This window comes from Filobasidium floriforme, assembly GCF_021052385.1.
Source record: "Filobasidium floriforme strain CBS 6241 chromosome Unknown HD553scaffold_7, whole genome shotgun sequence".
Classification (NCBI taxonomy): domain Eukaryota; kingdom Fungi; phylum Basidiomycota; class Tremellomycetes; order Filobasidiales; family Filobasidiaceae; genus Filobasidium; species Filobasidium floriforme.
This window is the reverse complement of record NW_025763628.1, coordinates 42731-68640: the sequence shown is the minus strand read 5'-3', so window position 1 is coordinate 68640 and position 25910 is coordinate 42731. Positions and strand designations below refer to the sequence as shown.

Sequence of the window (25910 nt, the reverse complement as noted above, 5' to 3'; positions counted from 1 at the left end):
GGAGAAACACCGTCCAACCTACAACGTTACATGCTGCACGAGGGCTCCCAATTCCTCAAAAGTCTCAAAATTGGAGCTAAATCGACTTGTTCATCTCCCGGGCCGGGTGGGGCGTTAGCGTCGAAACGCGGAGGATCAATATAGCGAGCGAGCGATATTCGGGCTGGTCGAGGTTACGCATGGGGCTCGTGATCGAGACGACAGGAGATCAGATGAACAACTGGTGCTCCAGATGTTCTACCCTCCTGACCGTGCACGGCGCTGGAGTTGTCTGTCCGACCTCGATATCCGAACGGGATAATGTCAAATATTCAAGCGGACCTCCTTCGGTCATTGTCCTCGAGTCAGTGCCACGTCATCGGAATCACGTGACGATCCCTTTCGGAAGCATCTCGTTCCTTTCGGAAGCATATTCGCGATTATGATATCCGTTTCTTGCTTTGCCCGACTACAAATCATTTCTCTGACCCGACTATGAACCTTTTATGTAGACTATAAATCCCTTTGAAAACTTCCGTCAGCGACAAATCCTGAAAAACGTCGACGTTACAAAGCGGCAACAGCTGGGACAGAGTGAAGAGGTAATATCAGCAACCCGAAACCTTGATCCGTGGTTTCATCGTGTCGACTCACCTTCGATCTCGACCGAGATTCCACTACGACGGTCATAAAACAAGAATTAGTCAGCTATTGTCGAAGTGCAAGAGAGAGCGAGACTGTACTCACGTGACGGGCAAGTTGCCCACTTCGAAAGCGGCACGAGCAGGCTTGGGATCCGGGATCATGGCCGAGTAGACCTCGTTCATCTCGGCCAGATCGTTGATATCTACCATCGCCAGCGGGAAAGAATCCGAATGAGCGTCATCAGAGCGGATTCAACCATGGGTTCGGATAGAAAAGAGGCAACGAAATTGTCGACATACCTTGCAGCAAGACGGTAACCTTCAACACCCTACTCCAATCCGTTCCCGCCTCCTGCAAAATCTCCCCGACCCTCTGGATACAAAGAGCCGTCTCATTCTTGATCCCACCCGGCACGATAGTCCCGTTCACCAAAGGAACTTGCCCGCTGACGAAGACGAGGTCCCCGAATTTAGTTCCTCCGGAGAGGGTCTTGCCTACGGCGCCTAGGTGGGTGATATCGTTATTCCTACGTTCGAGAGCTGAACTTGAAGGAGCGTGAGAGGTTAAGGGGGAGGCGGTGATGCTGGTGATGGCCAAGAGGGAGGTGAGGAGTCCGAGGTTGAAGAGCATCGTTAAGGTTGGGGCGGAGTTGGTCGAGGCGCGGGTGTTTGTGTAGATGAGTGGTGCGAATGGAAGGTGGAAGTGAGTTGAGTCGACGAGATCTCAACATTGAACCAGAAAGCAACCATGACGACCGTCCTGACTTGGGCTTTATACTCGTTCGTCCTCTGGGATCTTATCAAACGGACCCCCCCGGATCGATCTTCTTGGCCATGGCATGTCCATCTACGGAGCCCGAACATTCGGAAGAGTAGGAGAACAAGAACGTTCATCCGCTATGCTGCCCGCCGACCGACCTCGAAATCTCGAAACCTCGAAGGGCAAAAACGACAAGACCCCCTTGGCATCCAGATCCATCTGATTTCACCTTATCATCGGACAAACGATACAAGCCATCTCTTCGTGACTCGACTCGATTTGACTTGAGTCCGAGAACGAGGTCTTCCATGCGGAGCGATATCCACCTCGAAATCTCGAAGCCTCGAGCCTCGAACCCCAAATCTGAGACCACCTATGAGTGCGACGCTGCGACTATTCTCCCGCTCCCGGGACCCGACCTCCTATCTCTTTCGGCGATGACCCCAAGCTCGGCCAATTCCCGTCTGCCCGTTTGTGAACGCCGTCGGACAGCAAATCAGAGTTGGACGAGCGTTTCAAGGCGGGGTAAGACCACACGGAACGGACCGCAAGTGATGACAAAAGTCCGAGCTTGAGCTTATCATCGATTGATAAGAATGAGATCGCGCTAACAAGCCAGCGCGTGTGGCGTTTTCTTCTTTGCCAAGCTAAACGGGTTCAAACGGTGGATCTGAACCCTAAACGTACCAGCTTTGCACATGGGCGCATGAACGGATCTCGAGCTTTTGGCAGTGATACGGTCGGGATATACGGGGTACGAACCTCTTGTCGAGCGATATCGCACTGAAGCGCCGAGTTCTGCTCTTAGAAGCGAAAGAGAGGAATGGGGTTTTGCCGACGGGTAGATACGCATCGAAGGGTTCGAGTTGGGATTGGAAAAGGACCTACTTGCGACCGGACCGCCAACCCCGAAATGACTTGATGGGTGGACGGATCCACTGAAGGTCGAGCGATAAGCTGTGGTGCTTGAAAGTTCTCCCTGGAGATCCGGTGAGGGGAATGTTCGTCGGGATGACCCGTCGTGCGTCGACTCGGAACGTATATAAGACGGTCAGGTCGTCGATCTCGAGCAAGATCTCGTCCTGTCTTCTACCTCAGACAACTCACTCCCGCGCACACAAAATACCCATCGAAATGAAAGACTCAATCCTCATCTCCCTCCTACCGCTTCTCCTGGCAGGCAGCTCGGCTGTTCAAGCCTCACCAGCTCCCAAACCCTCGATCGAGTTCCTCAAGTGAGTCGGTTCAGGCTCGCTTCTAAGAGGGTTTACATCCGAAGCCGGGGACTGATCATCGTCTTTTCGTCCTAATGATAGTAACGGACAGGTCCACCGCAACGGCGCCCATAACATCCACGTCTCATACGACCGACCTGAAGCTCTGAGTGGCGATGTCATTCTCGTCTACGGTGACTGCGGGTTGGATCACCATTCCAAGTCGCACCACGAAGTGGGCCGATTCAGCTCGGACAACTACAAGCGAGATGGAATGCCGTAAGCGCGCCTCGTTGACCTGTTTCACCATTCAACATGGACTGACCTAAGACGACTTTTTGACATCGTAGCACCCGTTTCGTCTGGCTCACTCCGGAAGACGCCCCCAGTGGCGGCTGTCTCCACGCATTCACCGATGCAGGCCTGGTCGGTCAATCCGCCCCGCTCGATATGCAACATGCCCCCTTCGGCAAACGTAACACCCTGTCCTCTATCAATGACCCTTACGGCGCTTGGTTCGACGGAGTAGCCTACCTCAAGGCCAAGGAACCTGAAGCTTCGTTCGTCGCAGGAAAAAAGGACCAGAAGATCGGGATCATCGGAGGTGGGATGTCGGGTCTCATGTCCGCCTTGTTGCTCGACTCGGTCGGTATCCATAACTGGGAGATCTCGGAAAGCTCTCAACGTATCGGAGGGTGAGGCTAGAATGGCAAATCTACCGAGGTGCAGTGAGCTAACTTGTCATGGTTGTTTAGACGTCTGCATACCGCATACCTCAACGGTACCAAGCCTGAGGATTACCAGTACCAGGAGATGGGGTATGTGCGACCAGTCCTAGTCGATCCGTCCACCGTATCTGACCTTCCACGTTTTTCAGGCCCATGCGATTCCCTACCAGCTTGACCTACACGGGTACCAACGAGACGCTCGAGATTCAAGACCACAAACTCGTCTTCCAGCTTGCGGATGAGCTTAACAAGATGAACAAGGGAGGCGACCCGTCCCTGCAGGTCAACTTTATTCCCTGGATCCAAAACAACCCCAAGTGAGTGTTCCTAACCAAGACTGTTGGTTCAGTATGATTGTGCGTAGACTGACTTTATCCCGCCTCACAGCACCTATCAATACGTCGGAGGTCTTCGAAACCCCGACGGCACTGCACCTCGACGAAGCCAATATGCTGCCCTCGCCGCCAACGCCTCTGCTGGCACCGAGGCTGCTGAACCTAATGCTGCTGTCGAGGCCGCCGAGGAACATCTCGAAGAGTTTATCGGGTACCAGGACAGATACGCTCTTTCCGCTGCCAATATCTTCAAGGCTCACAAGGCTGGCATCGGTAAGACTTTCCTGGGAACTCGTCTTAGAGTATTTTTGGCTGACCAGTAACGATGATACAATCAGAGGGTGGTCTGATGGACTTCTCCGAGTCGATGTTTTTGAGATCGCAAGGACTGGGATGGAACGAGACCTCGGCTGTCGGCGGTACCGGTAAGTTTAAGTCGTTGAGCGAGAGCCGCTATTTTGATTACGATGTCTTATCATGATTCCTATCGTGCAGGAACCCTTTGGGACGAGATCTACGACGGCGTCTACTTCTCTGCCACCACCTGGAAGACCATCGACAAGGGTTTAAACCGTCTGGCCGAGGCTTTCCACCCCATCGTCGACAAAAAGATCACCTACGGCCGACGAGTCAACAAACTCAGTTACGATGAGTCCACGAAAAAGACTTCTGTACACTGGTACGATAATGCCAAGTCTTCCAGCGAGACATTGACCTACGACAAGACCATTGTCGCCGTTCCCTTCTCTGTCGCGCGACTTTGGCGACTGCCGAAATTCAACCCCGTCATGACCGAGGCAATCACTGGACTTGGTTACTCTTACGCCTGCAAAGTCGCTGTGAGTGACATGGTCTCGGCTACTTACGAGGCGTCCGAGCTGACCTTACCCGTGTCGTTAGCTTCTGTACAAGACTCGATTCTGGGAGCAGATCGAGGACCCTATCTTCGGTGGTTGCGGGTCGACCGACTTGCCAGGGATCGGTTCTGTCTGTTACCCCGCTTACAACATCAACGGTACCGGTCCCGGAGCCATGCTCGCCAGTTATACTACTCCCGTCGGACCCTCCCTCTCTGCCATGTCTGAAGCCGACCACGTCGGTATGGTTGTCGAGGCCATGAACGAGATTCACGGAGACATCGCGCGCGAGCAGTACACTGGTGAATACGACCGGGTCTGTTGGGGTCTTGACCCTCATCAAGCTGGATCGTGGGCCTCACCTTACACCGGCCAACACGAGCGATACATGCCCGAATACCACAAGACTCACTCGAACCACATCTTGTGAGTAGCGGCGCGGGCTGTCCACCGAGACCATGGCTGACCTTTTCGCGCCCGGTATCAGCGTCGGCGAACACACCTCGGTAAACCACGCCTGGATCTTCTCTGCTCTTGAATCAGCCACTCGAGGAGTCGTTCAGCTGTTGCTCGAAGACGGTCTCGTTGACGAAGCGAAGGAGGTGAGTTCGAGCGGGACGGCAAACAGGTTGTGGAAAACCAAAAGGCTGACCGGGTTTGGTTCGCCCTTAAAGATCGTTAACAAATGGATGGCGAGGTGGATCTCGGTCTAAAAGGACGGAGTCCACTTGGGAGATATGACATGGGCCAGTCTTCATCGGAAAGAATGTGAATCAAACACTAGAGATTGGGATATAGTAGAGTATTGAAAATTTTGGGCATATTCGCCACTATTCATAATTGTAACGGGATGCAGCATGCCTTTGAGCATAGACAGATTTAGGTGTCATGGTTTGAGACAGCGGAAACGCCCATGACGACCACGGGCCAAGTACCCCGCCGTGTACAGATCTCATCGCCCAGCGCGACACATCTCCTCCTGCCTCTCGGTTCAATCACCGTCCCAACGTTGATACGTCTTGCATCCTCAATCTGTTCTCATCCTGCCCCCGCCGCAACCCTAGATCTCATCTTCAGAATCGTCCATCATATCGGCAAACTCGTCCACCTCCGGATAATCCCCCACCACCACCCTCTCCGGTCTCACAAACACCCCGCGCATCGGTCCAGAGGTCGTAAAGTATCGCTGTCCGTTGACGCTGCGGCGATGAAGCAATCGCATGAGGACCGAGTCACGAGAGGGGCCACCGCATCAGGTGAACAGCATCGTCCAGCAAATACGAGATCATACGCGATATACCGTCTTAGTTTCAATCTCGGATGACCGTACGGAGCAAGACTCGGACTCACCTCCCATCGTTCTTCCCAACCGGTTCATCCAACTCGATCCCGATCCAATCGCCCTTCGCATCCCCAAAGTTCGTCTCCCCTACGAACCGTATCGTCCCCCTCTTCTCCGTGCCATCCTGCTTTGGTGCACTATCGGTACCGGTACTATCGGCATTGATATCCACATTGACATTGAGATCCGAGGGAGTTGATGAGAGGACGATACACCGTGCACCCTCCCTTTGGTCCGGTTTGCGGGTATGCGAGGTGGTTTGGGTTGAGGATGATGAGGTGGGAGGAGCGAACCGACCGAGTTTCCTCGCTTCTAGGTCTTTGAGTACGGTATCTACGTGTTGCAGTTATGTCGGTCACACATAAGCGTATCCTGATCAGCTCCTACTATACTAAAACCCGGACTCGTATTTCTCATCTCTGGAAAGATGGGAAATGTCGAAGCCAGGGGTTGAGGAGTGTAAAGGGGATGAGGACTGACCTGCACGTTTCTCATACTCTTCCTGTGAGATCTCGTATTTCTCCACTTGAGAAACATCGGTAAACTCTCCTCCTGCACGTGCGTTCGGGTCGGTGTTCTCTACCTAAAATAATCATAGGTCACAATCAGAATCAGCTTTCTTGATGACATCAGCCACAAGTCGAACAAGCACAATTCAAGCTGCCGGACCATGTTTCGCTCAAGACAACCGGGAGCTCACCTTGATGCACTGCCATTCCTGTACCCCATACCCATTCAACGTCCTATCCTCATCATCCATCACAACGACGGGCTTCCCCAAGGCTTCCGCCGAGTCGACATCTTCGTACAGGACGAGCCTTTGTGAACGGTACGAGATGCCCGTGACCGCTTCGAGCTTGCTCTAATAGTACATCAAAGCACAGGTTGATGAGAATCCCAAAACAGGCTAGTTTGCGAGTCAGCCTCATCTCGTCGGATTATATAGCTAGCCAGGAGAGTGGTTGGGAGGGAATCGAGCTGGTGATCCAGGACGACCCCCGGCTCACCTTGAGAGCTTGGATCGTGATCTCGGGGTCGTAACGTCGTTCCCCAAAGGTGTCTGGGCTCTGGATAAAGACTTTGAGGGACATGTCTAGCTTGTGTCGTCTGTTGACTAGAGTCTGTACTGGTAGAAATCTACAGTATAGGTCGTATCAGAGATAGATCGAGAAGTGGATGGTATAGTATATAAGTAGTAGCAGTAGGAGGGGTGTCTAGCAGAGCTTGATCGACCTCGGTGACCTACCTCGCCGCGAATATGGAGAATCGAATTACAAACCTCTCCGGTACTTGACCTGCCACTCTCTATCTCTGCTGCGACACCACTACAACCAAGCTAGCAACTCAAGACCTACCTCCGAAATAGACTGTCAGGCACCTCTCGAAGAAATCCTGTGCAAGGCGGACTTCTGGACCTCATCCGGCCTGCATAGTCGCATCGACATCAATTTGACGGAACAGCGACGAATCCCCCAGGCCAGGTGGACCATCATATCCTGGCTACCTCTCCCCCTTTTGACTGGTAGACCTCGATGCCGCTCACAGCCCATCGTAGGCATGCCATCACATCCGTGAGTTCCTGTCATACCCCACGTCCTCATACACACCTTGGATCGTCAGGCTGAAAGTACCGTTCGACCTCACTTTGTAGCTCCTCTCGGTCGTAGGGCCCATATGCCTGTATCAATACCTCCTCGCTCCGAACCTTACCGTCTTTATCGTCCGGCTAGTCACTCAGACCCGTACGCACAAACAGGTCCCCCCACAGAGCCCGAAAATCACATGCTGATATGTTACCCTTATGAACTCGCCCCTCGCCAGGCTCGTCAACACCTCGAATAGCACACCCATCCTCATCCCTCCTGAGCTTATCAGCCGGGGTGATCGCCTCCAACCTCCTCGCCGTATTCCTACACTGGCTAGATGATGCCGTGGCCATGGAAAAAGGTCTCATCCTGGACTTTGTCGGTCTGAGTGAGTGTTTGCTCGTTTATTTACTTCGCCGCATGGTATATGATCAAGACGAAACGAGACGAGCACCAGCTGACCTTATCGCTTGTACTTCGACCTGTTTCTATTCCCCTGGACACCACATAACGAACCCCCGATAACAAACAGAGACCCGCCCTTCCTTCACCCAAGTCCTCTGCCTCGACGCCTTCCTCATGTTCTACCAACTCTTCACCCTGTACATCGCCTACCTCGCAGACCCCCTCCCGGTCGGTTCAGCGGACAAGTTGCTCGAACCTCCCAAAAAGCTCATCAGAAGCTCCAGACGATCAAGAAGAAAGCTCAGTGCTGCGGGAAGACGAGAGGACCGAGCGGGATTGGGGTTGGGCTTGGATGTTTCAGAGCGGGATGGGCCGGGGGAGATCGATCTGGGCAAGGACGACGATGGTGATGATGACGAGAATGGGGATGGTGGTGGCGTTGGCGATGATCTGGACCTGGGTATGGAGGATGATTACGATTACGAACGACGAGCGTTATTAGGACAAGGTGAGCTTCCGAGTCCCCCTCTCAAAAGGTCAAAGAAGTATCAGAAGATTAGAGCGTCCGCCGACGACCGCATCCCATCATATCCCATCATCCCTTTCAGCTGATCTCGCTGGTCATTCTTACCTATCCACCAACCCAGAAACAATCACAGGAGCCTCATCCGACCCGCTATCACACTCAACACCTCCACCCGCACCTCTGATCTTCATCATCCCCCACCTACATACCTTCTTCTCGACGATCTTTACCTACCCATCGCCTGACCAGCCGGTACTCTCCTTCGCCGGCGCCACCCCCGTACTCGGACCTCGGACGAGCGGGGAGCTGGATAACGCCGAACAAGGTCAGGTGCCAGTGAGACCAACACCACCACCACCCACGGGGGATGCCGGTCCGGCTGTACGGATACCAGGAGGGTTGAACGATCGTGGGTTTTGGTAGAGTGGACATTTCGTTATTATAGACGGTGGTGAACAGACCCGGACTTGGCGGGCAGAAGATCGAAATGGATGGACGGGTATGGGAGTAGGACTGGATATTTTGTATCGACCATTGAAATTACATTGCATCGCATGTTAACGGTAAGGAGAAAGTAGGCAGAGCAACGCAGAAAGAAGGTCGTTTCCAAAAGTGAAAATCGAGGATGTCCCACATGTACAGCTCATGGACACCTCGATAGCAAGCAAGCAGGGGTGCGCCTATCTCACCTTCCGGGCCGGTCTTCTGCCCGGACAGTCACCTGGTATTTCATTCACTCCACAAAGACATTCTCTGGAAAGGCTCTCGAACAAGAACAGCATCCTTGCCTACGATGAACATTGGCGACGTCGGAGCTCCGACGGAACGCACATGACCCGGTCCGACCTTTCCCCGGGGGGGCCCGTGGAATCGTCCTCGTGACCGACTTGGAATCACCACCACCAGCGCATCAGCATCTCCATTGCACGAGAATGATTTATGCGAGCACAGAGTCATCGGCCATCGGCCATCAGTCCACATGGAATGGCATGACATGCCATGGGAGGTTGCGCACGGGCGCGCGCAAGTTCTGTCGCGTTTTGCGCCCGCCTCATGTCTCACAATACCATATCGAGATTCGCCGTCATGATCAAGTGATCAAGTGATCATTGCATTGTCTACGAGTGACACCATCGAAGGGTTGTGAACCATGCTTGACCGCCTGCAATCCGGTCCGAGATCCCGGGAGGTCCATTCCCCTCGACCAGAGCCAACTATCAGGCTCGACTCTTGTCTCGAAGGCTGTTGACCTGGGCCTCGAACGAGGGCGGGCAGCATATAAAGGACGTGGATTATGGACACCTCCTCTGAAAAGCTGTACTCGATCATCTTCGGATCATCGGCTTTGGCATCCCTTATCTTTCGACTCGCGAGCACCTAGCGCTTCCCAACATCGACCCGTCCCTTTCCATACCAAGAGCTACGAGTATGCACCCCAAAGTCGCCGTCGCAACCTTGCTTGCCTTCGCGCACATATGCTCGGCCATTGTCAACATCACCATCCCGCCTTATGAGCCCAAGCTCGCTAGGATCGTGCCTAAGAGTCTCGTCGGGATCTCCATCGAGATGGACCGTTGGATTGACTGGTCAGGTCCTGCCGTCGGAGAACCGAACAAGTTGGTCAACCAGCTGTTGAGTAATCTAGCTAATTATACTGGGCAGGCCGTACCTCTTCGAGTAGGAGGCGAGTCGTATACCGAGCGTTGTTACTGTATAAGCGCAGAATAAGTACTGACTTCGTACCCATCGCTCCTTCGCGTCTCGCAGCGAACAGTCAAGACCGAGGCTTTCTCGCACCTGAATTCGAGGTACAGAATCTCACGTTCCCCGCCGCCACCGCGCTCGTACCTCAGCCCGAGGCCAGTCGCATCGGCATCGGTCGAGATTGGTACAAGCTCAGTGGAAATTTCCCACCGGTACCTCCTTTACTTGGGGAATCAATCTTAAAGCGTTGAACGTCACCGAGACGGTTGCACAAGGGGCGCAATTGGTAGGTCTGCCGATATACCGTGCGACATGGCCCGAGGTCGGGGGCGAACTCGACCCACTCGAGCTGAAACTGATCGTGATCGATGCCGTTTCTCTCAGTACGATGACTTTTACGGTTCGGGCGCTCAGGCGCTTGCACATGTTCGACTCGACAGGATCGAGATGGGAAACGAGGCAAGCTGTCCCGACTCGTGACGTCGCCCGTATCTGATCACTGACCGTGATTGTCATGCAGCCGGACATTTACGACTATCCAAACCCCTTGAACCCCAACGCGGGCATCCCCGGCTGGTCGGCTAAACGTTACATTGAGACCTGGAACCGAGCCGCAGAAGGCTTGATCAAGAAGTTGAACTCTGACGTCCCCCACGGCCCGCGCTTCCAAGCTGGTGTCATCGCTGACCCGTTCAACGCGTGGATCTGGGGGATCCGCCAAGCTCTGGTGGACGGTCTGCAAGATTCCGCCGCCGCCAAGTATATCAAGACTTAGTCAGTTCATCAATACTTTGTGAGTCGATTGGCAACGAGCGCGCTTCTTGGACATCCGAAGTCGGTCCTTGTTCAACTCTATCGCATGTCAGGGTTCTCGTATCACTCGAGACGGAATACCCCCTGCGAGTGGTTCCCTGATGGGACGAGCCGGTGTCAGAGGCAACCTGACCAAGCACGCAGAATATGCCGAGCAGACCAATCGAGCGGGTTACGAATACGTCATTGTGAGCACAAGCCAGCCATGACCGAGTTCTTCAACGTCGGGTTGTACTGACTCGAATGGTGCGATACGTACGAGAGCAGGGCGAGACCAACAGTTTCTCCTTGCATGGTGTTCCCGGTGTGAGCAACACGGCCGAGGCGGCTATCTGGCTTGCCGATTATGCGCTCCAAGCGGCCACTCTCGGGGTCAAGGAGTTAGACTTCCATTCCGGTCGAGGGTTTGCGTGAGTCGGCCAGGGATGTCCGGGAGACGCCACAATCGAGGTTTCGCTAATGTACTCGTATGTTTCGATCACGCGATAAACAGATACAACCTCATCCAGCCGGTAGCTTACGAGTCGGACACAACCAACATGAGCATGCCTGCCGGGATTGAAGGCGGGTACTACGGCGCCCTGATGGTCAACGAGTTCATCGGACTCTACCCCGAGGTTAAGATCGAAGAGCTGCCCACTTTCAACACTGGCGTCTCAGCGTACGGCGCGTGGGAAGGGGGTGATCTCAGGCGGATACTGGTCCTCAACTCGGCGGTCTATAACAGTACCGCCAACAGCACGCGAGACTACCAGACCATCCAGCTGATCGGTCACAAGGAACAGAAGACGACCGTGAAGCGCTTCTACGCGCCAGAGACTTTCTCGACTAGTGGTCTGTGAGTCCAAGCGAGTGAGCGGAGTATCTATAGCGAGATTTTGAGCGGTTTCTTTCTCTCTTATCGTCGCCAAATAGTCTATGGGGAGGACAGTCTTTCGAGACAGCGGATGGGAAGCCGTCGGACCAGGTCACATATGAAAGCCTCAGTGGCACAATCTTGAACGTTACTGCGACCGAAGGTGTCTTGGTTTGCTTCAAGTGATTCATTGTGTAAATAAGTTTGTATGGTTTCAGCTGCTCAAAGCAAGAGACGCTTGACTGGGGAAGGATCAAGGGCCGGTCAGCGTTGGCGAAAATCAGATTTAGATGGTTGTATGGGCGGAAATCTTTTTCGCGTTTATTCTCTTGTCGATCGGATCATCAACTTTCGTTAGGACTGTCGCCGGATAAACAGACCGGACATGTCGAAATGAATGCGCTTGCGAGATGCTTGGCCGAATCTGCCAGAGCTTCCCGTTTCAAGTGACGCGCCCGAGGCGATTTGGCGTCTTCTCCTGCGGCAACTGTTTGTCGTGTCATCCCATTTTCGGAAGTCAGGATAGGATGTGTTCAGGACTTGGTGTTGCATAGCGCTGACTTTTCACGGTGACTCGAGGATTCTTAGGCTTGTTGAATCCACCGCCGACCAGCGATTATCCTTCGCCGCAACAAAGCAACAAAGAAGCCGAGCTTTGCCTGGACGTCAGGGAAATCACCAATGACGTGGACATACTTCAAAGAGGAGCTTTATATAACATACCTGTGGACAAGGCTTAGTAATCCTTGATCTGACCGGAAACCCAAGTGCTGATCGGCCTGTAGACGGTTACGTGACTTACGTCAGCTGCTATCCCCTGGGCCACTGTGCTGTACGTTGGCTTTTTCGAGCTTATCTATCAATGTCACAATCATGTCGTCCTTGGCCATGTCTTCACCAGGCTCTTTCAGCTGACCCTGCAACAAATGGATATCTCTACGCAGCGATTGGATCTCCAAGTCTTTGGCTTGCACCGACCCAAAAGACCATTGCAGAATGTGATTCTATCGGCAATCATGCATGTTGACTGACGTGATCACCTTGTATCTATTTGGCGCTCAGGACATACTTCAATTTCTTGATAACTTGATATCAATAATCACAAAGCAAGCGCAAAGAAGTAGACTCCAATATTGAAGAGCAGATTTTGCTCAAATCACATCGCCCTGACTAGAATCAAGACGTTCAAATGGCTGCTGTGCTGATGCCCCTTCAGCGTTTCAAGAAGAATGATGAGATCAATTCCCACAAATTGGTTTGCTTTGTCCAGCATGGGCTGTAGCTCAATCTGGCTCCGGCAGAGATACATGTTGTAAAACTTTGTCTTCAGAATGGATCCCTGTTATAGCATCCGCGGTACGCATACCGAACGATTGCGTCGGGTAGTTTTACAGGGACCTCCGGTGGGACTTCCGTACGGAGTATATCTAGAACACCCCTATGTGTTTTCTGTAATGTAGTACTAGTTGTACTACATCTGTTATTACATTCATTACCTTACCCCTACCTTCTAGTCCCGTGTGATACTATTCCAGGCTTGCAGGCAAGCCTAATACCCTTAGACATAGCCCTGCATAGACTGTTAGTCCTTCCCCCTAATATACATTGAGCGGTCTTGCCAACGGCCTTCTCGAGGCCGAACAGTTGCGGTGCCGGGGACATGGCTCGAAGCAGGCGTGCAATGGCCCTGTCTCAGTCGGGATTGCATCCAAAGTCAACCTCTCCTTACACATCTTCATCATGTTGCCATCGTCCACATTATTGCTTCATGGAAGTGTCAATCTATGCAGCCAGGAGGGACTATGCGGACGACAAAGCATGTCCTCCTTTCCTGACCTGGTCACACTTGGCTCTCAAAGATCTGCATGCAGTTGAAGAGGGATTGATAGTAGCTACTTTCTAGGTCCATGAAGAATAGTATTGACTGTCCTTTACTGAATGACGGAGAATGGAGCATCAAGGGGGACTAAGCGATGTCAGAGAAAGGAGCAGTTGACGACTGCAACAATTGCCTGGCCTCGCAAGTTCTCTGCGTGATGTGATCGATGCGCTCCTTTGAGCGCAAGTTTAACAGATGCCAGTTCCTTTGTCAGAGGGAGATGAAGGAGCAAGCGCGTATCTTACTTCTTTTGATGGACAGGCGGTGATGTGATGGGCGACAAAGGTGCGCGGACCAGAGCTTTGATACACAGTCACTGCTTGGTGCTTGGCGGTAGTCAGGAAACTCATATAAGAGCGATCGTCAAGTTTTTCTCGGAAGGGAGAAGTTGTCCACAGATCGAATGTCAGCATTATTGACACCAGCACTCATCGACTAAAGTGACGTCTCTTGCACGTAAAACTCGATCATTTGCCACAATTGCCATAATGGACCCGTACTATTGCTTTGGCGACGACTGGACGCCAGACACGTATGAAGTCCCGTCGATGTTTTCCGGGGTGTCTGAACCTCAGACTCTACCAGAAGATGAAACCCTTGCGCCAAATGCCGATATCCCCAGTCAACATCAGGCGAGCGAAGAGTCGGATGGTCTTTCGACTTCCACTGGCTTCCGACCTGACTACTCCGCTCATCGCGAGGTCGTCCAGCAGTCTGCTACGACACCTCCTTCTCCTCAGCCTGCGAACACCGGAACTGGTCGACTTCGTCGGTCTACGAGACTAGGACACAGAGCTCCGAGCTATACCACCTATTTCGAGCCAGTCATGGCGATCGATGATGGGTCTGAAGACGACATAAGCGCATTGACAGTGGCGAAGGCGCGCACACGAGGTCCCTCTCGCAGACATGTCAGCTCTTCGCCCTCAGATAACTACACTGATCGAGAAGCTCACACTGACACTGGAAGCTTCGGAGGGAGTCGTTCGGCCATGACGGGCAGTTTCAGCATCCAATCACACACGAGCGGTTTCGTCTCGTTGGTTTCGCACAACCAATTCAACAACAATCGCGTGGCCCTGTTCCCTCGGGACGAACCCTTCTTTGTGGAAACCCCTACGGGCTGGTGTCAAGTTACTTTCACTGCACGTTCAGGAGTGAAGACTGGGGAAGAATGGCGGGGTCTTCGAAGCAGGTTGACTGACTGCATGCGTGCAATCAAGAATCACGATCGGCAATTTGCCTTGACAGGGCAGGTACATGCTCATTGTGGTGCTGTTCTTGCGCTTCTAAGAGCAAGCAAAGACTTCAGGACCATGACAGACACAAACTTCAGTGCTGCCATCAACCGGGGTCTCTTGAGGCTCAATGATGCACTTTTGGTTTCACAGAACCCTGCCTCAAAGCGAGCATTCTCAGCGGAGCAGGAGACCGTGAAGTGGCTGCAGAGCTGTCTTTCGGCCCTTCTTCAGAGTCATCAACTGGCGGAAAGCAAGCGACAGGATGGAAGTGATCCTATCTGGCCAGACTATGTGAAAGTTGCAGACATAGTCTACTTGGGCGAGAATAAGCCGCCAGTCTTGTCATCCCGATAATGTATGAGTGGTATCGATGTGGGAACAAACATGCTTGATGCCCATTTCATCTGTCCATTGTTATAACTCTGATGCTCTTTAGTGTTCCGATCGTCTCTGGTAATACGTACAGCAATTCGTCTACCTTGCTGTAACGACCGAGAAGAATCCGGTCAATCTTCCGCTGACCAAGCACCGCGCGTTGGCTAGAAACATGAGTGGCAAATCCTGGTGCAAGGTGCGCTTACTTCGATGTAGCGTACAACCCTTCTTTCGGATGGCCGACAACGATTGTGGCTTGCACGAGCAGGAGTCAAACAGGAAGTGCGAAGCAGTCCTAGCATTTATACGATGCTTCTCGTTGAAGAACAACCTTGCGCTATGGCCAGTACGCGGAGGAGATTTGCAACGCATCTGTAGGATCAAGGCGCCAATAACCTGACCTACAACGATGCACAAATGCGCCTCTGATAGTGCTGACACGAGTGACGATATGTTGACGTCAATGCGCTAAGGGCTCAGTCGTCACTAGAAACGTGATCATCCGCACCTGCGCTTCCTTTGATCGTCAGGAGGTAGCGTGATGCTGTGTGCATCGAGCGGACGGCTGTATCAAAGTGAACTCGGCTGTCAGTCTCTGTATGTTGCGGCATATGCTCCTTTGATCAGTATTAAGGGGTGGTTTCGGGATCCTCGCTGCCACTTCGCAGCTCCCCGATGTGGTCGCATCTCTATCTCGACTTGGTTATATACGTTCCTGGTTCTGCAATCGTCCCCTGTCTCCCCTTCGAACCATATATTCAACGGTACACTGCCCCCCTACTGAACCTGTTATCGTTGCTTCAGACGCAACAATGGATTACCCCGAACACAGCGCTCATATACAAAGGATCTTGTCCGGATCTGAGGATACACTTGAGCTGTATCTGGAACCTCGGATGTTTCCCTCCCTAAGCGATCGATATGATCCATCTTCTAACCTGCCGCCAGGATAGGTAGAGACCGCTATCAACACAGCGTCAGGACCTCAGACCATGACACCAGGTATGACACGATCTGCTGCGTACCGCCTTAACCATACATACGATCGTTGACGACAGAGATTTGCCACTCTTAACGTAGCATCGTCATTGACGAACGAGTCTGCGGAATGGGAGAAAGTAGCCACAGCTACTGCGAGTCTTGAGCTAGCCTCGGACAAGACCATGTCTAATTCTGTGGCCTCGACACCGGCTGAGGGCAAGCCCCCGCAATATTTGTACGGCAGCAAGAGGTTTGTCCCTGTCCAGACTCCCCATGGATGGTGCTTGATCGAGTTCACTGGACGCAAGGGAAGCCAGAAAGGAAATTCACGCCCACAACTCAACAGCAGACTAGCAGAGAGTTGTCGCAACATTCCCATGCACGATCCTACTCTCGAGCTGACAGGAAAGGTGCACTCGTACTGCTGGTATACCATCTATCTGCTCAATGAAAGCGAGCGGTTCAGAACTCTGATTGACACCAACATCAGCGATGCTATAACGACACGCCTAGACATGATCTTGACCGCTATTTGTCCAGGTGCGCCCAAACCGGAACGAGATGCTCTGGCAAATGTCAAACGCTGGCTGGAAATCTGTTTGTCGGCCGTAATTTGGTGCCTAAATCATTGCGAAAACGTCGATCCCAATTGGAAGACTCGGGACTATGTCAAGGTCGCAGACATTGAGATCCTGGGCACCACTAATGTAGTAACTACACCCCTCTGCCACGACAGATAGCGTTGTATACACGATGCAGGATATGTTTGATTGACTAGATTACCATCCCTACATGCTACCGTGTTATTGGTACTAGCAGTCATGCCATAGACTTGATCTCCCCATCGTCCCACACGACCGAGTGCAATAGTGCGGTCCTTCGTCAATAGGTTTGGGGAAGCTTAAATAACGTCTCTTTAGCTCCAGCGGTACGCAAGCACATAAGATACAGATTTTTTTTCGGTTATTATTGTTGTGCTACTTGGACAATCTGGTCAGCTACATTCCGTCAACAGCCATTTACCGTTCGAGGTCTCAGCATCTCCAGCACAGAGTCAGCCAACCTAACATCATGCGACAAATCTCCAGGGATCACGTCTTCGTATCGATACCACCACAGATCGCGACTGCTTTGGGATCGTTCGAGATACACGCCCCAGTCTTGGATGGAATGACGTCCACCAGACATGTCCTGGGAAATCGGCACGTTGGTCAGTCATCACGAGAGCACGAATATTGAAGAACGTCGCATGAATCTTCGGTTGAGCAGGTACTGCCGCTTTCTCGTAAATTCGAGGAGCAAGGTATATCTGCCGATACGGAGGCAGACTGTCAGATCGCGATGTGCGAAGTGCCGCAATTGCAGCCTGGAGTCGCGTTAAACAGTACTTGTGATGGCCAAACTGGCGTTACCGATCGCGTCGTTCTGTCCACCTACATGAGGCCATACAGTGGTCGGCAGAGTAATCCAGTAGCCCTCATCGAGTGGGTCTCGACTTCGTCCACAAGCTGCACCGACTCTGGAGATGCATTGTGTCTCCGGCCATTCGAAACACCGTCAACAGCCCAGAATACTATCCAGCAGAATTGCAACCGGGTACTCATCGCCCCGAGGTATGCATTTACCACCCAACCTATCGCTGAAGGGAAAACGCCCAGTCTCTGATTCGGGCCCGCAAAAAAAGAAAAGGCATATGAGGTGTGGACGGTGTTTGGCTACGCGATTATCGGATTTGTGACCTGCAAGGGGGCGAGAACGATCAATCAGAGAGCTGGATTTTTGTCGTTGCGAACGATCTGATGAAACGAAAGGTTCTTGCGTCGTATCTAGGGAATTACCGTATATCTTCCAGGTTACTCACCGAATTACCCAGTCTCAGAAAGGATCGGGATCTCCTTATGCCGATCAATCATGCAGGGTTGCAGAAACTCAACAAGACCATGAGACAACTTAGGGATTGATTCCTACGCTCAGGGATGCTGCGATTCAGGGGACCTTTTCGAACAGCATAACCGATGGCTTGCTCAGGAAACTACATATCTGGTTCGAGTTGCTCATGATTGCTCGCTGATTGAGAATAGATCATGGAATAAATGTCGATGAGAAGCTGGGCTATAGGCACCTGGGCTGGCAGGACAGGTAGTCGCGAAAGTCCCGGATCTCGACCATCAGTAACGCGTATACTTGTTGAATTCCTTGTATTCGCTATTCGATCAATCTACTCCAGAATCTTCTGACTTCAGCGTCCATATAAAGATCCACTAGGCACCTCTGACCAGGCGCCCTCGGGTCGACATGCTGTAACGCTCCTAGGTCAATGATGTCCTCGCTGACTTGGCGATGAAACTATGGCTAAGTCTCGCGGCCCAAAGGACCAGCATTGAGTCTTTTGTAAAGGGGCATCCTACGTCCAGGAATGGAGCATCTGCCCTGAACTTGTGGCTTACTAGGTACCGCTCTGTCGATATCAGGGCAGCGATGGTAGCTGGCTAAAGAGCGAGAACATGAATGCGTTCGATCACGTCACCAACTCACTAGCGCGCGCGTCCTCTTTACCTGAAACAGCGTCGAAACCCTATTGCGGCTGACCTATGTGACTGTTCCCTCCAACCATGACGAGCGATCTGATTACGCATTCTTTTGATAGGTGATTGCAATAGGGAGGTCTTTCAAGGTTTAGTGGCAGTCGGCTGCGTCTCAGCAGTCCCTTGTCCGATGTACAAGAAACGGAGCGGACAAGTTGTACGTTTTCGTCATCCAGCGACCATCGGAGCTGCAGAGTCAGCCATGAATCAGTCCACGCAGCAACCTTGCGATTCCGAATTTCACCAATATAGCGAGGAACATGCTTCTAAGTCGGTATCTGTCAACTCGGGTCGATCGCATCCAGAATTCCGGTGCTGCATACCCAGTTGACGTGGGAAAATCAAGATCTTTCGAGATCCCTTGATGACAGCTTCCTACTGGCCAACGATGACAGTCCGTTAGCCTTGACGTCCGATCTTGCCCCCTTTCCCGTCTCCTGCAATAGGAGATTCGAATTCTGTGGGCGATATGGAGGCTGACCGACAAGCCTTGAATGTGCCTGACCCAGAGCTAGGGGTCGCCATGAAGCGATTATCAACAGGACCTACCGTCACGTCACCAGCAGTGCAAAACCTTGTGACTTCAAGCTACATGCCGCTTCCGCCGGTGAAAACCTCGGAGGTCATGTCTCGAAGTCGCTCTCCGCCCTCCGCCTACAGGTATAGAGTCTCAGTTGTTGCTGCGATAGAATCCCCGAACCAATTTGAATGGCCCTCGACAGCTGCAGGCGCGTTCGATTCGCAGAGCTTCGTAAATCCATCTAGTATCACGAATGCTGTGAACAGGTGACAGTCGGAGTCGTGCTCGGCATTGTTTCGAGAGGAGTATCTACCTACCGATTCTACTACGCAATGTCATAATGAGCGCACGTCTTTCAGACTGAGGAAGATAAAGTTAAGTCCGGGAAGGGCAGATCGCTTAATGAAAAACTCACGGGGACCGCGCAGATGGTGAGGGATCTGCAATATTCCCTTAAGCTTGTCCTGGAAACAGGCCACCCGTTCCTCAAATTGTTTGACAGCTTCCTCTCAGCGACAAAGCAAAAGGATGATCTTATGATCTTCAGCGGAGGCAACGTGCGCACCCTTCACAAGATCATTTGCTTGGTGCAAAACGCTGTCGAGGACTAGGGGTCAAGTCAGATACAGTCATAATAGGGCTGGCTACATGTGGCCACAGACTAAGCAAGACCCTCAGATTCCTGCTGATACAACAATCGAGCAAGGATTGGGGCTTGTGTGATTTTTGGGTGAGCAATCACAAGTGTCTCCATTATTATGAGCTGGTATCAAATCATTGGCAGCCATCGAGAATGTCGCATCAAGCGATTAGTAGAATGGTGTATTGCCATTGTGTCTCCGTTGCAGCCCATTTACAAAAGTATATGACCATTCTCTCAACGGGAACCCATCGTGATCAACCAGAAGGGACTTGAATTGATCCTCAAAGCCCATGCCCTTGGGTGTGCTTGTCCGAACCTAAAATGGGTAAAGCATGCTTGGGAGGACGAAGATGAATGGAGCCTGTGAAGTGGTTTTGTTAGTTATCAAGGAAAAGGAGGGCCTAGGTGAGTTTGTGCTCAAACGTCACCTTTGAAGACTCATCTACGTAACGAAATCCCGGCCTCGTTCGCCAGCATGCAGTCGACTGCAACCCCTGACTCGACTCTGGACATACACTCTTGCCATGTTCCCAGACCGCATGCCTGGCTCTCATGTGGCCTGTGCCCTGGCATACCAACATCGCTCAGACTCTCAGAATGGGTCGTCGTCGGCCGGAACAGGCTGGTGACTAGCCCGCGATCACCACCACCACCACCACCACCATCAACGCGAATGACGCAAGAGGCAAGGGTCGCACCCAAGGCGAACGATCTTGCTTACATCAACAACACGAAAACTTGTGATGTGAGTCTGGAGCTCGAGTTTCATGCTACTAGAAGGCTCGTACATGTAGCTGACACCTGTGGTGACCTTTGTACCTTTGGGAGAGTCAGATCTGTAAATTCAGGTCAGTGTAACATCAACGAGAGCCTTCCGAGGCGTTCACACAGCAAATGCTGACATCAGAACACCACGGAAACGTCCTCTTTATGATTCAGGAAGGTCAAAGTAAGTCCTCGATCTCTCCAGCTCTCACGATTCTACGCGATAACGATGCTGGTCATTCCATACTCTCTGACTTGCACCCTTTTTCAGTGCGTCGGCGGTCGACCCTGTGCAGCATGCCGACTCCATACCACCGAATGCGTGTTTAGCGGGTCTACCCGTAAACAACTCTTGCAGGAACACAATCGACCTCGAGGAGAATTGTCTTCGGGGAATGATAGGCTTGGTGAAGCGACGAGCGGGGACGTCAGGTCAGTCGAATCACAGGGGGAAGGCAGGACGTTCAGATCATGTGAACATCGTCACTGATGGAAAGACTTCGTATCGTCCGTTTCCCCCAATATGTCCTTATACGATACACCAGCTCTATACTACCTCTACGGCTGAACGAATCTCCTTCCGCCCCAACAGCACCGACCGACCTCGACTGGATCACCCCTACCCTAGCTTCGATGCCTGTACCCTACGGGATGATCCCCGTAGATTGGTCGGGGATCAGTTGGCCTACCTCCTCTTTGCCTGTCCCTCGGAAAAGGGGTAACGACAACTCGACCGGGGCCGAAAATCAACAACAGTGATACCGTCATATACAATCATCACCTTGGCAAGTATACGCATACTTTCTGCTCCCGCAAGACCGAAGCATAGCGGCATTATGGCGATAGCTTCTCTACGGTGGAGCCGACCTAGTGACCTCCTTTTCGGACGATTATCGCAGGTTGGCATAACGATCTTACGATTCGACGGATGAGGGCGGACGCGTTTGGGAATGCCCGGGATGGTTCTCTATGAGGGCGATTCGGGCAATCGAAACATGGAATTCTGGGGATGGGTGTTCGAGGTCATTGGAAGGACGTGATGAAGTGACCTCGACTAGGAAACCTCGCTGACAACGTGTCGTCTCGTCTTGTCTCGTCCGGTCACTATAGGGATCACGTCATACTTCGGACTGCAAGACCTCTTGGCAAAGATGTTACAGGTTCGAATACAACAATCGCACGAACCGATCGGGCGAAAGGCATTCCAGCAATGACGAGGTATCGAGCCCGAGAGCCGGGGTCCAGATTTGTGGCGATGGGGGGTGCGAACGTTACATGTGAGCTGTCCTGAGCTCGAGCGTCGATGACCGACAAGGCTGACTTTTGCGCAGCTTCCGGGACCGCCTTCGAGATCCCGAGATGCCCAACCCGAATCCGATGTTCCTGCCATCCCGCCTGGCTTACCGGTTCTTGCACGAATACTCGCGCGTCATCTTTCCCGTGCTCGACCTGGTCGCCATCGAGCGATCCATAGGCGCGTCGTTTGACACCTCTCGACCTGGCGCACGACGACCTTTTCCTGACATCGCCAGTCCACGGGTTGAGCGCGCTCGGGACATGCTCGTCCTCGCCTTTGGCGCACAAGTCATTAGTGGGGACGGCGACGCGGATTGCCCGAAAGACATTGCCGTGGTCTGGAGCGAGACCTTGTTCAGAGCGGCTTACGGGATCATGAACGATATGGGCGCGTTTGAAGGCGGAGTCGACTTGATTCGATCGTGGATCATCTATGCCGAGTTCAGTCTGAGTCACGGAAACAGTGGGGGTGAGTTCCCAACTCTTACGTTCAACGAACGACCTGACGCTAAATCTTGACCTGCAGCCGAATTCGAAACCATGAACACGGCGGCCCGATCGATCACCCGGATGGGTCTGCACAAGCGCGGGACGTACGAGTTCGACGTCGCCGAGGTCAACGACTATCGGACCGTCTTTGCCGTCAGTTTTTACTCCGAACAGTGGGCATGCCTGTGCCATGGGAGCCCGTCGATGTAGAAAGTAAGCGCGCGCGCGTGATGATTACTGGGATTACTCCTCAGGATTACAGATGGGTGATGCTTAGTCAGCATCACCTTGGGAGACTTGGGTGGTGCTTAGTCAGCATCACCTAAGTTGGGACTTCACCCCAGTGATGAAAATCTCGGACAACTAGATCATCAATATACATCACTTGACTGTTAGATCTCAAGCAATATCTTGAGTTCTAACAGGTCAGTACCTTTGTATTGGTTAATAGCACATGCCATTGATAAAGCAATATCTTGAGTTCTAACAGTTCTAACAGTCGACCCTCGCCTGGGATGCGGATGCGATCGAAATCGTGGCTGGAATGAAGGAGGCGAGTCCATGTCACCCGTCAAGGTAGCGCACCAGCTGACCCAACACATTTTCGCTCACGTAGAACTCGCGCCTCTCGGTCATGCTCAAGCTGGCCCGATTGGCGGACGAAGTGCAGCGAGCTGGCCCTGTTGTCGGTCGAAGCGGGTATCAGACGAGTGCTCGATCTGTACGAACGGGTCTTGGCTTTTCACGCCGAGGTGGGCGGTCACTTTGGGACGCCGTCGAACACCTTCGGATCGAGCTACCTCGCGAGTTTGATCGGGACGGCGACTATCAGCGGACGTTGGTGCTCTTTACCATCTACGGCATGTACCTTCAGGTCGAGACGTTGTGCCTGCTACGCATGCTCCAGCTGTGCGTCTGGCGAGCGCTCGGACGGGACGGCCTTGGGAACGTCGGACTCGAGGCGGATTAGTACGTCGAGGCACTGGCGGACGAGTGCGTCAAGACGGCCTGCGAGACGATCGACATGTTTGAGCGGCACATCGCCATGTACCCGCATACTCCTGAGGTGCGCGTTATTCGACGGGTTTTCCTTTTGCTGTCCAAGGTCGTCAGTGGCTGACCTCGTATCCCTCGCAGCTCTCGCTCTCGTCCATCTTTATGCTGTACGCCGTATCGATCGTCTATATGGACGTCCTCCGCCTGCCCGTCGTCGTCGCTTCGACACGCCACGCCGGGCACATCGAGTCGGCCCTGAAGAGCCTCGAACATTACGATCACCCGGCGGCGACCTTGGCCGAGGCGAGTCCCCCCCCGGCACCTCCTCGAGTCGAACCTCGATCCCTGTCTGCGTCCGAAAAAGCTGATCGGACGTTGCTTTTTGCTTGGTAATTCGCAGGCCATGTGTCGGGACTTGTTGGTCAACTTTATCGACGAGACGGCAGCTCATTGTGGCCCCCCACGACCTCGTTTGAGACGGATCGCCTTCTCTTGGCGGATCCGTATTCACAAAGTCTATATGGCCAGTATTTCCAAGTTGCAGACTGGGGCAGCGGATCCTATCAATCAGGCCAATCTGTGACGAGTGCTATGCCTTCTTACCATGCCCGGGATCCAACGCAATACACGGTAGCCTCGCGTACACCCAATGCCGCGACAGCGGAAGGATCTTCTACGATCTTCCTGCAATTTAACGGACCGAATTTATCGCTGAGATCCATTTACACCACAGCATCGCACAAGAACGGGCAGCTGCAACTATACGAGCAGATAGACTCCAACAGCACCAAGACATGGTACGTCATGACTCTGCAAGGCGAGTTCAAGCTCAACTTCAGTCCAGGTCGCGAAAGGGAAGCAACCGAGAATGATGATGCCACGCAGATAGCTTCCAGCCGTATGCAGCAGAGGGTCGAGCGTTTGAAGAGCAGATGGACCCTGCTCGTCGGCCTGGTGGACTCTGAGAAACTGTCAGGTATCCCTGAGGACCCCGCTTTCTTTCGTCTGGCGCAAAATTGGGAGGTTGACAGCTTCTTGGGGCAAAAGCAGATCGCTAGGCTCACAAAAGAACTTCTCGTTCCCTTGACCCTATTGTCTCGATCTGACGCTTCATCTCATACTCCTATTCGTGACGATACTGTGTGGACCCAAGTCAACATTTCGCAAGTCATCAACTCCATCGCATTCTTGGAAGAGTGGATGCTCGCACTGGATGTCGCGCGAAGCGTAGCTGATCTGCTAAAGCTCGAGGCAGGGACGAGGTTGTCGTCTTACGAACGACTGAATAGCGGGGTCATCTTATCCTTATACGGGCAGTCGAAGTTCATGCGGCCTTATTTTGGAGAAGCGTGACCCACGAGTGATTGAATAAGCCACACATGATTTAGCAACCGACGTAGTTAGACCTTCTCTTCTTCACATTCCGATCGGCTGAAACATTTACATCGTGAAGGGGTTTCTCTTTGTATTCTTTCCATAGATTAACATGATTCAGGATCTTCTCTGTTAAGGAACCTCTGGACTACCCGACGAACGGTAGTACAATACACATCCTTGGCCAGAAGCAAAAAACATTGACAAGCCTTTGCTACGTGTCTCCTTTGATAAACAAAAGGCGTTCCTCAGTTTACCTTCCGAGATAGGGTTCTCGAAAGCTATAATGACACGCCTATGTAGGCTATGCCGGCAACTTAGGGATATTCGTCCTTACTTCTACCTATCAGCTACGCATCAGCATCACAGAGATTTTGTACTTCCCGCTTTCACGCCTCTGTTCAACCGGTTATCACATCATGTAACACGAGGATTGGGCGCACCCAGAAATGGATCGCGGTACGCTTGACCCCAGTACAATCCAACAGGGATACGATCAAAGATCGTGAATAGGAGGGTTTGGTCACACCGATAGTCTGGCTTCCGGTATCTCACATGACGCTGGCTGGCAAGACAACCCACGTCCAAACCTAACGGCTGTTTCGGTCCCGCCTTATCATCGAACAGGCAGGCTTGGATGAATTTGAGCCTGGCATCGTTTCAGATCGAGAGTCACACAAGGAAGTGGCAACATGATGGAGCTGGTAGTGCTCCAGATCAGCTAGTGAAACGTCGGATCGGGCCAAGGTGGACCGCAATACCCTTGCCTATCGGCTACCGGGACTCAACCCGCCATGCCTCGCATGTTCATGTGCTTCGCATTTCAAGCCGATCGGGAACGGGATCCTCATTAGGAGCAGGCTTGCTCATGTCTATGATAAGCGGTACAGCAACCCCGAGACCACATGTTGAGACGCTGACGGGTCAAAGTCCAAGTCAGCTTGATATCCCCGCATTCTTCGATTTGCTTAGCGCTCCGCAGGTTTCAGCCACCAAGCCATCGCGCTTGTCTGCTCG

General features: G+C 52.5%; 7 protein-coding genes across 7 annotated transcripts; 5 read left to right on the top strand and 2 right to left on the bottom strand.

Annotated features, from left to right (window-relative positions):
• Positions 1–498: 498 nt before the first annotated feature.
• On the bottom strand, positions 499–1254 carry HD553DRAFT_349018 (Endoribonuclease L-PSP/chorismate mutase-like protein; the record flags this gene model as incomplete). Its single annotated transcript, XM_046183427.1, has 4 exons — positions 499–563; positions 634–656; positions 727–826; positions 924–1254. 4 exons carry the CDS (start codon positions 1252–1254, stop codon positions 547–549), a joined length of 471 nt encoding a protein of 156 aa, XP_046037629.1. The 3' UTR covers positions 499–546.
• A 1263-nt stretch (positions 1255–2517) lies between these two features.
• HD553DRAFT_340753 (flavin-containing amine oxidoreductase-domain containing protein) lies at positions 2518–5230 on the top strand (the record flags this gene model as incomplete). The annotated part of the gene is made up of 11 exons (XM_046182581.1): positions 2518–2618; positions 2700–2876; positions 2948–3292; positions 3353–3415; positions 3475–3642; positions 3713–3933; positions 3999–4085; positions 4156–4499; positions 4561–4943; positions 5005–5119; positions 5192–5230. 11 exons carry the CDS (start codon positions 2518–2520, stop codon positions 5228–5230), a joined length of 2043 nt encoding a protein of 680 aa, XP_046037628.1.
• Positions 5231–5341: 111 nt separating this feature from the next.
• HD553DRAFT_308480 (CAP Gly-rich domain-containing protein) lies at positions 5342–7088 on the bottom strand. Its single transcript, XM_046179549.1, has 5 exons — positions 6867–7088; positions 6560–6721; positions 6340–6442; positions 5868–6192; positions 5342–5716 (listed from the first exon to the last, which is right to left on the bottom strand). The coding sequence occupies exons 1-5, from the start codon at positions 6948–6950 to the stop codon at positions 5578–5580; spliced, it is 813 nt and encodes a 270-aa protein (XP_046037627.1). The 5' UTR covers positions 6951–7088; the 3' UTR covers positions 5342–5577.
• A 91-nt stretch (positions 7089–7179) lies between these two features.
• On the top strand, positions 7180–9004 carry HD553DRAFT_308478 (uncharacterized protein). Its single transcript, XM_046179548.1, has 5 exons — positions 7180–7430; positions 7511–7601; positions 7681–7833; positions 7978–8358; positions 8459–9004. The coding sequence occupies exons 1-5, from the start codon at positions 7392–7394 to the stop codon at positions 8797–8799; spliced, it is 1005 nt and encodes a 334-aa protein (XP_046037626.1). The 5' UTR covers positions 7180–7391; the 3' UTR covers positions 8800–9004.
• Positions 9005–9804: 800 nt separating this feature from the next.
• HD553DRAFT_340750 (uncharacterized protein) lies at positions 9805–11935 on the top strand (the record flags this gene model as incomplete). The annotated part of the gene is made up of 8 exons (XM_046182580.1): positions 9805–10067; positions 10151–10292; positions 10465–10506; positions 10601–10854; positions 10916–11081; positions 11161–11303; positions 11387–11731; positions 11809–11935. 8 exons carry the CDS (start codon positions 9805–9807, stop codon positions 11933–11935), a joined length of 1482 nt encoding a protein of 493 aa, XP_046037625.1.
• A 2181-nt stretch (positions 11936–14116) lies between these two features.
• Positions 14117–16965, top strand: HD553DRAFT_323016 (uncharacterized protein; the record flags this gene model as incomplete). Its single annotated transcript, XM_046181358.1, has 3 exons — positions 14117–15160; positions 15336–15440; positions 16303–16965. The coding sequence occupies 3 exons, from the start codon at positions 14117–14119 to the stop codon at positions 16963–16965; spliced, it is 1812 nt and encodes a 603-aa protein (XP_046037624.1).
• A 4776-nt stretch (positions 16966–21741) lies between these two features.
• On the top strand, positions 21742–24872 carry HD553DRAFT_349013 (uncharacterized protein; the record flags this gene model as incomplete). The annotated part of the gene is made up of 8 exons (XM_046183426.1): positions 21742–22015; positions 22070–22503; positions 22561–22676; positions 23140–23397; positions 23494–23589; positions 23661–23849; positions 23920–24022; positions 24091–24872. Exons 2-8 carry the CDS (start codon positions 22098–22100, stop codon positions 24870–24872), a joined length of 1950 nt encoding a protein of 649 aa, XP_046037623.1. The 5' UTR covers positions 21742–22015; positions 22070–22097.
• Between the last annotated feature and the right edge of the window lie 1038 nt (positions 24873–25910).

Excerpts from the sequence above, each read along its gene's own strand:
- HD553DRAFT_308480 (XM_046179549.1), bottom strand. The coding sequence starts at position 6,950 with ATGTCCCTCAAAGTCTTTATCCAGAGCCCAGACACCTTTGGGGAACGA. Across the intron at positions 6,722-6,866 it reads TCACGATCCAAGCTCTCAAG|AGCAAGCTCGAAGCGGTCAC; the intron begins GTGAGCCGGGGG and ends ATGTACTATTAG. Across the intron at positions 6,443-6,559 it reads AGGAATGGCAGTGCATCAAG|GTAGAGAACACCGACCCGAA; the intron begins GTGAGCTCCCGG and ends TGATTATTTTAG.
- HD553DRAFT_308478 (XM_046179548.1), top strand. The coding sequence starts at position 7,392 with ATGCCGCTCACAGCCCATCGTAGGCATGCCATCACATCC. Across the intron at positions 7,431-7,510 it reads GTAGGCATGCCATCACATCC|CTCCTCTCGGTCGTAGGGCC; the intron begins GTGAGTTCCTGT and ends CTCACTTTGTAG. Across the intron at positions 7,602-7,680 it reads CCGGCTAGTCACTCAGACCC|GCTCGTCAACACCTCGAATA; the intron begins GTACGCACAAAC and ends GCCCCTCGCCAG.